The sequence below is a fragment of the Artemia sp. Qi Xiang Cuo genome, chromosome 11 (genome assembly GCF_049724085.1).
Source record: "Artemia sp. Qi Xiang Cuo chromosome 11, ASM4972408v1, whole genome shotgun sequence".
Classification (NCBI taxonomy): domain Eukaryota; kingdom Metazoa; phylum Arthropoda; class Branchiopoda; order Anostraca; family Artemiidae; genus Artemia; species Artemia sp. Qi Xiang Cuo.
In genome coordinates this window covers 9,141,428-9,152,386 of record NC_142804.1, presented here as the reverse complement: position 1 = coordinate 9,152,386, position 10,959 = coordinate 9,141,428, and the positions used below count along the sequence as shown (strand labels likewise).

The window sequence follows — 10,959 nt, the reverse complement described above, 5'->3', positions numbered from 1 at the left end:
GGGGGGATGTATTTTGTTTAATTTTTCATGCAATTGAATTCCTATTTTTATTTGAGTTTTTCTTAAAAATATTTAAAAATAAACTTATTCCTATACGAAAAAAAATCCTGAAATATATTCCCTGTCACCCAAACACCACAGATATTTTGGTGTTTGTCCCCCCTGGAAAATTTTCTGCTGGTGCCTTTGCTGGGGGCTGGCACAGGAAGAGCTAACAGAGATCATACCGGCTAGCTGATGTCTCTTTTATACTCAAAGAATATAATTTGACGTTTTTTATTTCTCCAAAACTTTTCTATTGTCATTTCGCAAAAGAGTGATATAAGAGATAAAACACCCTGTGTTTTGTCTAATCTTCACGACACCCACCGTCTTTACAGTGGCGGATCCAGAGACGGGGCGAGGGGGCGCGCGCCCCTAACGTCGTCTAAAGTAGTATAATTTACTTAATTAGCACAAGTTTGTGTTAATTAAACTTACTCCTAACGCAAGTTTATCAGATCAACCTATTTTGACCCCTCCCCCCTAAAAAATCCTGGATCCGCCCCTGCGTCTTTAGCGTAGGGATACCCATTACCATCGGCAAATATAATATCATTTTCATAATTATCTTCATCTTATGATGTTCTTATGATTATGATTATGCGAATCCGTAACCATGACTCCGATATAAGTCGACAAATTTTGGATGTTTAAAAAAAATTGTATGTGAAATCGGAAACCTATCTGTCCAAATTAATTGCCTCGAGGTATCTCATTAAGCCAACTGAAGAAAGTGTGTCGAAACGACAGTTTTGTCTTGACTATGGAAGGATTAATATCATTCTCTCTGTTATGACTCTGTTATGATTTTTAGATAAAATGTGGAATTATTTTGTTTTGATATTATACATTGGAGCTGTTTATTGCAAAAATGGTAAGAGCGAGAAAGCTTAATTAGGATTTAACGGGTTCTTAAAAGTGAAAGTGATTTTCTGTTTATCAGAGGCTATTCCATAGGGCTTGAATGGTAGTTATGAAACAAAATAGACTAATCTTTATTATTTAACTGTAATTCTACTAAAAAAGGCACAGGAGGGAGGGGATCATGGACATACACAGCTTCTTGTCTAGGGGGGGGGGCGAGCTAAAGGGTAAAATTCTACTTTTGGCTATCTTAGAAAGGGGTGAGGTTAGGAAATTAAAACTTCCAGGGATGGGTCTACAGGCTAAAGTGTGTCCTGGAAGGTATTTTGAATTACCTACCTCCACTCCTTCTCCCTCTAGAGGGTCCTGAAATTTGCCTACATGACAGGTCTACCTATTGAAATTTTGACAAAACAAAATTTTACGTTAATTTTCAGTTATTAGTTTCTTCATCTCTGTCTTTAGTTTTGAAAATGCAAGTCCTGTTATTTGTGTAGAATTTTAAGCCATATCAATGTTTTTGCATATCTTTAAAACCTTATAAACTGGGATTGAGCAAAGTTGTGAAGCTGAAAACAATTTTATTGTACTTCATTTAAGCAGAAGATCTATTTTTCAAGGTTTCAATTTTATATCATACAGATTTTAAAGGTCAGCATGGGCACTCATAAGGGGGGGCAGGGGGGCCGGTATAATACCTTATACCAGGTTATAATGGTTTATGAACAAAATAATAAGAATTACAAGCTACAATTATGCGCCCAGAAAGCTGTAATGTCTTTCACAATCGCTGGAAAATAATCTCTGCCTTGAGACTTCACTTTCGCACGCCACATGTGCTCGGCTAAATAAGCTGATAGATGTTGGCGGGCAGTACCTCGGTGTCGTTTATTTTGCCATTTGGCTGAGCCAAAGTTATTTTGTGTCCATTTTCGAACTCTTTTGTCTTGGGCAACAACCCCTTATCCTGTAAAAATTCAACTGTCTCTTTTTCTGTCTTTGGCAAATCCCAAATTGCAATTTTAACACTAATTAGATCAATTCCACTCTAATAACTAACAACTGTTTTAGTACGGTACCGGGTATCTGTCTCTCCCATTTGACTAGCATTTCGTTTGACATTCCACATACAGTATATAGCGGTGCCCGCCTTATGCACTAGTACCCAATTTTGTTGTATTTCATTTAAGCCGAAGATCTGTTTTGCAAGGTTTCACTTTTATAACACACGGATTGTTAAAGGTCATCAAAGGTCAGGACTCTCTAGAGGGAGAAGCAGTGGAGGTAGGTCCTTCAAAATACCTTCCTGGGACATACTTTAGCCTGTATACCTATCCCGAAAAGTTTCATTTTCCTAACCTAACCCCTTTCTAAGATAGCCAAAAGTAGCTAAAGCGGAATTTTACCATAGTAATCACCAAAAATCACAAATCATCAATAATCTTCAGCTTTAATCTTCTTGGATTAGAGCTAAAATGGGTCTAAAGACAAAAAAAAATAATTAAAAAAAACAAGCTACATTTCTAAGACCAGTCACAGCCTAGATGTGGTGTGCGTGTAACTGAACCACAAGCAACTGAACCTCGGTATAACCGAACCCCTCTGCAACTGAACCACCAGGCAACTGAACCCCATTTAATTAAACCCTAGTGCAACTAAACCCCCATGCAACTCAACCCAACTTAACTGAACTCCCGTGCAACTGAACCACCGTACGACTCAACCACCTTGCAACTGAACCCTCGTGTAACTGAACTATCGTGCAACTGAACCACTGAAATCAGTTTTTCAGTATTCTAAAAATATGAGGCAATATAATTGGGTGAAACTCAAGTTATAATTTTTACATGTTCAACTTTGTTGGAATTGTTAGTTTCTTAGTCATGATATAAACGCCTGTCGGTACTGGTGGATTATCAAACAGTTCGTGGTAACGAACTGTAAGTAAGGAGCGATCCGGCTCAGGTTTTTGATACCAATAGATACATCAAAAGAATCAGATTTCAATGCTGAATTAAAATATATAACTTTCATCAAATTTATCCCTACCCATCAAAAGTTACACGCCTGAGAAAATTTGGCTGATTTTTGAAAAAAGGGGGAAGACCCCCTAAAAGTTATAGAACCTTAATAAAAATCACACCATCATATTCAGCATATCAGAGAACTCTACTGTAGAGGTTTCAAGCTCCTATCTACAAAAATGTGGATTTTTGCATTTTTTGCCAGAAGAAATGCATGTTCATTTGTTTTTTTTTGTTTTTTTTTCCACGGATCATCGTATAGACCTAGTGATCCTAGAATTTCTTGAGAGGACTCATTCGAACGGAAATTGAAATTTTTAGTTCCCTTTTTAAGTGACCTAAACGATTGGAGGGCAACTAGGCCCCCTCCCACGCTCATTTTTCCCAAGTTCACCTGATCAAAATTTTGAGATAGCCATTTTGTTCAGCAGGGTTAAAAATATGATAACTATGTCCCTTAGGATGACTTAATCCCCCGAAGTCCCCGGGGGGAGGGCTGAAAGTTATGAACTTTACACAATGTTAACATATAGTATTGGGTATTAGGAAGTATACAGACGTTTTCAAGGGGGATTGTTTCTGGTAGTAGGGGGGTGGGTGGGTCGGGGCTATGTGGGAAGATCTTTCCACGAAGGAAGTTTTCATGGGGGAAGGGACATTGCTATGAAGGGGGCGCCGGATTTCCCAGCATTATTTAAAAAAAGATCAGAATTTAAATATATAAAAAAAACAAGTTTTCCAACTGAAAATAAGGAGTAACATCAAAACTTAAAACGAACAGAAAATATTGCGTGTATGATTGGTTTCACCCCCTAGTCAATACCTCGCTCTTCAAGCCAAAGATTTTTTAGTACTTTCATAAGAGCTATTTATTCTAAATAACGGCCTTTGTGATTAAGGGGTCATTTTTAAAGAATTGGAACAAAATTTGAACTTTAGCTTACAGAGCGAGGTTAGGTGGCGAGCCCCCTAATATACGTATTAAAAATATATGAATAGAGAAGTTCGTTACGTAAGTTAATTCGTAAGTTACATATATTTATTACTAATAAAAACGTTCGTAAATAAAATTAAACAAGTTTCGAGAAAGCCATTTAACCAAGTAAAAGTAAAATTAATATGCAAGTTTTGTTTTAATTATTTATGTACGGTGAGCCAAAATCGAAACCTGCATTAAATCAAAAACATTCAAAAATTAAATAAAAAAAGTATTTTAACTGAAAGTAAGGAACGACGTTAAAACTTAAAACGAACAGAAATTATTCCGGATATGAAAGGGGCTGTCCCCTCCTCAACGCCTCGCTCTTTACGCTAAAGTTTGACTTTCTCACAACTGTTAATTTTTTTTAAACAATAAAAAACTTTAGTGTAAAGAGCGAGGCGTTGAGGAGGGGACAGCCCCTTTCATATATGGAATAATTTCTATTCGTTTTAAGTTTTAACGTCGTTCCGTACTTTCAGTTAAAAAAACTTGTTTTTCAAACAGTTCGTGGTAACGAACTGTAAGTAAGGAGCGATCCAGCTCAATGGTAACCGAAACTCTAGAAAACGGTATTTTGATACATATAGGTACATCAAAAGAATTAGATTTTAATGCTGATTTCAAATATATAAGTTTCACAAAGTTTAGTCCTACCTATCAAACGTTACACGCCTGAGAAAATTTGGCTGATTTTCGAAAAAAAGGGGAAAGACCCCCTAAAAGTTATAGAACCTTAATGATTTTTTTGTTGTTTAAAAAATAGAGCTCTGAGAAAGTCAAACTTTAGCGTAAAGAGCGAGGCGTTAAGGAGGGGACAGCCCCTTTCATATAAGGAATAATTTCTGTTCGTTTTAAGTTTTAACGTCGTTCCTTACTTTCAGTTAAAAAAAAAATTGTTTTTTTTTATTTAATTTTATTTAATATCCAACACAGCGCTATAGACTATACAAGCAAATACTAATGGAAACCCGTCAAACGGGTATTTGCAAGAGATAAATTGAACGCAAAGCGTGGTTTGTTATTGAGTTTACAATATTTAAACTGTGGTTTTTTGGGGTTTAGGGGAGGGGGGGAAGGTACCAAAGTTTGGTTACATATTTAATATATGCCATGCTTTACCTCCCCCCCCCTAATGTGCAAATATATAGCGAAAATTTGTTTCTAAACTATTATATGTTCATCCTATTTTATTTCATTAGCATTAGCCAAACTTGACTTCTTTCGTGTATAGCGCTGGTTTAGTTATAATGCATAAGTACCCGCCTGTCAAGATCATTCATAAGAAATCTTTGTTTTAATTTTTCAATAAAAAAGAAGATCCGATGTCACAAACCATTAAAGCTGATTTTATTTCTCTTTTATTTTTCTGATAAATCAGACCTTTTTGGACGTTAAGTAATAAAGATGTGTTTAAAATATTTGACCTTGTCAATCTAGATAACGAATTTTGATCAGATATCTTTTTTGGAGATTGCAGCTAAAAAGGTCATGGGAAGGGGCCTGGTCTCACTCTAATCTTTTTTTCAATATCGCTACAAAATATCTTAAAAGTTTTAATTTCATACCCTCAGGCTTATGTCCTCGGTTGTGGTTTACACATTATAGATCCGTCGTCTTGTAATATTATATGCACAAAGTATATCTTGATTTAGTTGAAGATACTCCTAAACATTTTCCGAACGATGTGATGGCCATTGTAGATATTTCTAGTATTTCCTTTTCACAACCAATACAGGAAATAGTGTCTTTTGATTGTGTTTGGCATTCTTCTTGACATTTCCCTAAAGTTTGTATGGTCATCCCTTCTACAAAATCCTTAAATTTTAACAATGGGTAAGTTGAAGTAACCTAGAGCCCTTGCTCTGAGGACTGTGGGGGTTTTTGTTAATCACGTTTATTAATCATGTTTTATTGTTCGATTGGAAGTTGAAAGTTTGAGTAGCCTTTTTAAAAGTAAAAAGCGATTGAAGGACAACCAGCCTCCCCCGGGAAAACACCTCCTGTAAAAAATACCTCCGGGAAATACCACCTCGCTGAAAATACCCCCCCCCCCTGGAAAATACTCCCCCCCCCTGAAAAATCTTCCTCCGAAAAATACCCATTGCGGTTGGTTAGTATCCAATCACTTTCGAATTATAAAAAAAGACTAGAACTGCCTGGGGATTATAACTAATTTCTACCTCCACCATCCTCTCGTCTCTCCCCTAGAGCTGATTCTGTATTTATCCAAAGGCTCAATGAGAGCTGAGATGTTTTGGCATTAAAATGCACCCTTTCAGGTATCTCCCTCTCTCCATAGCTAAGAAACAATCGGAGAACTCTATTGAAAAAGTTGCAGTACCTTTTTAAGTCTTGTGATTTGTCCATTGCGTACAGATAATGTTCGCTATTGGGAAACATACGGACATTTTTCGCGTGGGAGTTTTCTGAGGGGGGGGGTTTCTGGAGGATTCTCAATGAGAAGAACATTTTTGCACGGAGGGAGGGGCAAGACTTACACATAAATTTCTCTTTTCCGCTTTCCTTAGCACTTCTCAGCTAAACTAAAAAATAACAGAACCAAAATAAAATATTCCATTTTGGTAAACCCTATTTTCTGCGAGGGGGTAATTTTCCAGGGGAGGGTTTTTCATTGCGAGAGGGGGGGGGTAAACGCTTACAACCGTAGAGAGTGACAGGGCTTTTGACGTCCGATTTTCTTTGTTTGCCACTGGCTGAGATTATCCTTGTTTTCTCACCTATTTGAGTTGATTTTTCATTTATTATTTCCTCTCCTCTCTTGGTTTCATACATTCTAACTTGTGTTTTGCCCAATGTAAGTCCGGTGTTTGAGTTGCATGAGAGTTCAGTTATACGAAGGTTCAGTTGCACGGTGGTTCAGTTGCATGTTGGTTCAGTTGCACGGTGGTTCAGTTGCATGTTGGTTCAGTTATAGGGGGGTTTAGTTAAATGTGGTGGAGTTGCACGGGTGTTGAGTCGCACGAGGGCTCAGTTAAATGGTGTTCAGTTTAGTGAGGGTTCAGTTACACAGGGGTTCAGTTGCACGGTGGTTCAGTTGCATTGAGCTTCAGTTTCACGGTGCTTCAGTTACAGTGGATGTAGTTACACGGTGTTTCAGTTGTAATGGAACCAAATCTTTCCAAAACATTATGGATAATTGCTTCTTATTTGACTTCTATTTTGTCAATTCAGCTGTTTATTTCCTGCTTTTTCAACCATCTACCTTTAATCAACTGCTTTTTTAGCCATATCTAGAGTAAATTTGAAGTTCTAGGGGAGTAGCTGCCCCGATCCGTACGTCCATGGGGGAGGTCAATTCCCCCCTAGTTTCTGAAAAGTACTATATTTTTCTATTTTTGTTGGAAATACTTTTTTTGGATATTTTTATTGACTCAAATCAGAGTCGTTTCCAGCCTAGGCCTATTATCCAGCCTTAGGGCTATACCAAACCATTCGGGGCCGGTGGCAGTGAATCTGGAAGTACATTGAATAGGAACTTTCTGAATACAATCGAGCACGAATTTCGATATTGCAGGCAAGGACGAATCTAGACCTGTCAGCATCAGGGACAAGAATGGGAATTGGTGCCCCTGTCATATTTTTCTTATTTATATGACCAATAAGGTTCGAGAACAACTCTGAGATTCCAGTTAACAAAATTTTATTGGTGAGACAGTACACATGAAATTTAAATAATAATAGATTTTTAAATTATGTAATTAAGATTTAACTTATGTATAAGATTTAGTTGTAATAAATCTTATCCTGTTGATTAAAACTCAACTTTGGGTGCTTTTTTATTCAAATTTTGACAACTACTACTAGTTAAACAAACCACTTAAAATAGCGTCTAATTAAAGCAGAATACATAAAACAGACTACTTAAAGCAGACTACTTAAAACAGACTATTTAAAACAGACTAATTGAAACGGACTATTTATAGCAGACTACTTAAAACAGACTACTCAAAACAGACTACTTTAAACCTGCTACTTAAACAAACTACTTAAAACAGTGTCTACTTAACACAGACTACTTAAAACAGACTACTTAAAACAGACTACTTAAAACAGACTGCTCAAAACAGACTACTTAAAACAGGCTACTTAAAACAGACTACTTAAAACAGACTACTTAAAACAGACTGCTCAAAACAGACTACTTAAAACAGGCTACTTAAAACAGACTACTTAAAACGGGCTGCTTAAAACAGAATACTTAAAAGAGGCTACAGGCTACTTAAATGGGAATACTTAGAATAGACAACTTAAAACAGACTACTTAAAACAGACTGCTCAAAACAGACTACTTAAAACAGACTACTTAAAACAGACTACTTAAAACAGACTACTTAAAACAAACTACTGAAAACAGACTACTTAAAACAAACTACTTAAAACAAACTACTTAAAACAAACTACTTAAAACAAACTACTTAAAACAAACTACTGAAAACAGACTACTTAAAACAGATTGCTCAAAACAGACTACTTAAAACAGACTACTTAAAACAAACTACTGAAAACAGACTACTTAAAACAGACTACTTTGAACAGACTACTTAAAACAGACTACTTAAAACAGACTGCTCAAAACAGACTACTTAAAACAGGCTACTTAAAACAGACTACTTAAAACGGGCTGCTTAAAACAGAATACTGAAAGGAGGCTACAGGCTACTTAAATGGGACTACTTAAAATAGACAACTTAAAACAGACTACTTAAAACAGACTGCTTAAAACAGACTACTTAAAACATACTACTTACAACAGACTACTTAAAACAGACTACTTAAAACATACTACTTACAACAAACTACTTAAAACAAAATACTTAAAACAAACTACTTAAAACAAAATACTTAAAACAGACTACTTACAACAAACGACTTAAAACAGACTACTTAAAAAAGAGTCTAATTAAAACAGACTACCTAAAACAGTCTACTTAAAACATACTACTAAAAACAGACTAGTTAAAACAGTCTACTTAAAACATACTACTAAAAAAAGACTACTTAAAAAGACTTCTTAAAACAGATTACTTACAACAAACTACTTACAACAAACTACTTAAAACAAGAGTCTAATTAAAACAGACTACTTAAAACAGTCTACTTAAAACATAGGCTACTGATAAAAACATAATGCTTAAAAAAGACTAATTAATACAAACTACTTAAGACAGACTACTTAAAACAGACTACTTAAAACATACTACTTACAACAGACTACTTAAAACAAACTACTTAAAACAGACTAATTACAACAAACTACTAAAAACAAACTACTTAAAACAAACTACTTAAAACAAACTACTTAAAACAGACTACTTACAACAAACGACTTAAAACAGACTACTTAAAAAAGAGTCTAATTAAAACAGACTACCTAAAACAGTCTACTTAAAACATACTACTAAAAACAGACTAGTTAAAACAGTCTACTTAAAACATACTACTAAAAACAGACTACTTAAAAAGACTTCTTAAAACAGACTACTTACAACAAACTACTTACAACAAACTACTTAAAACAAGAGTCTAATTAAAACAGACTACTTAAAACAGTCTAATTAAAACATAGGCTACTGATAAAAACATAATGCTTAAAAAAGACTAATTAATAAAAAATACTTAAGACAGACTACTTAAAACAGACTACTTAAAACATACTACTTACAACAGACTACTTAAAACAAACTACTTAAAACAAACTACTTAAAACAAACTACTTAAAACAAACTACTTAAAACAAACTACTTAAAACAAACTACTGAAAACAGAATACATAAAACATTCTACTTAAAACATATTATTAAAAACAGAATACTTAAAAAAGACTACTTAAAACAGACTACTTAAAACAAACTACTTAAAACAAACTACTTAAAACAAACTAATTAAAACAGAGTCTAATTAAAACAGACTACTTAAAACAGTCTACTTAAAACATACTGCTAAAAACAGACTACTTAAAACAGACTACTTAAAACAGACTACTTAAAACAAACTACTTAAGACAGACTACTTAAGACAGACTACTTAAAACAGACTACTTAAAACAGACTGTTTTAAAACAGAGTACTTAAAACAGACTACTTGAAACAGACTACTTGAAACAGACTACTTGAAACAGACTACTTGAAACAGACTACTTAAAACACACCACTTAAAACATACTACTTAAAACAGACTGCTTAAAACAAACTACGTAAAATAGACAACTTAAATAAGAATATTTAAAACAGGCTACTTAAAACGTAGGAGGTGGTCCAGGATAAGCATAGGGGGCATGCACGGGGGGAGGAGGATACTCTGGAGGGTTACTCGACAAAGGATTGCATGTAAATGATGGGGGTGGTACATTAGGAGGTGGTCCTTGATAAGCGTAGGTGCTATGCACGGGGGGAGGAGAATATCCTGGGGGGTAATTTTGTAAAGGGATGTATGGAAATGTTGAGGGTGGTACATTAGGAGGTGGTCCTGCATAAGCGTGGGTGGCATGCCTGGGGTAAGGAGGAAATTCTGGAGGGTAATTTGGTAAAGGATTGTATGGAAATGGTGGGTGTGGTACATTAGGAGATGGTCCTGGATGAGCGGGTGGCACATTAAATATGTAAGGTTTAGGGTATTCTGGATACCCTGCACCATATGGTGGAGGAGTATATGGATCACACCTTCCAGCAGGTCTTTCAGCATTTTTCGCTTTCTTTGCATCTATCCTCAGTCGTTTATATCCATATCCAGTCGTCCACCTTCCAGCAGGTCTTTCAGCATTTTCCGCTTTCTTTGCATCTATAGGCCTACCCAGTCTTGTTATGATTTGGGTATCTTCCATTTTTTCCTCTTTTTTAGCGGTTTTAGGCTCCACTATACTTTCACCCTTTTGACCTGCGGCAATTTTCGGTGTATTGGTGATAGTGTCTTTTACGACTATTTCAGATGTGCTCTGAACTCCTGGTATGTATTTTTCAGGAAGACTCTCTGCTTCCTTTGCGTCTATCCCCATTCGTATTATTCCTTTGGCATCTTCTTTTAGTTCAG

At 35.6% G+C, this 10,959-nt stretch overlaps 1 protein-coding gene across 1 annotated transcript in view; it reads left to right on the top strand.

Moving 5' to 3' along the window:
- The first annotated feature begins 782 nt into the window (after window positions 1-782).
- Window positions 783-10,959, top strand: part of Rsod (superoxide dismutase family protein Rsod) — a 108,363-nt gene continuing 98,186 nt past the window's right edge. Inside the window, exon 1 of the mRNA XM_089096269.1 lies at window positions 783-916. Coding sequence (XP_088952395.1) covers window positions 862-916 — 55 coding nt within the window. The 5' untranslated portion in view covers window positions 783-861. The remainder of the gene's footprint in view (window positions 917-10,959) is intronic.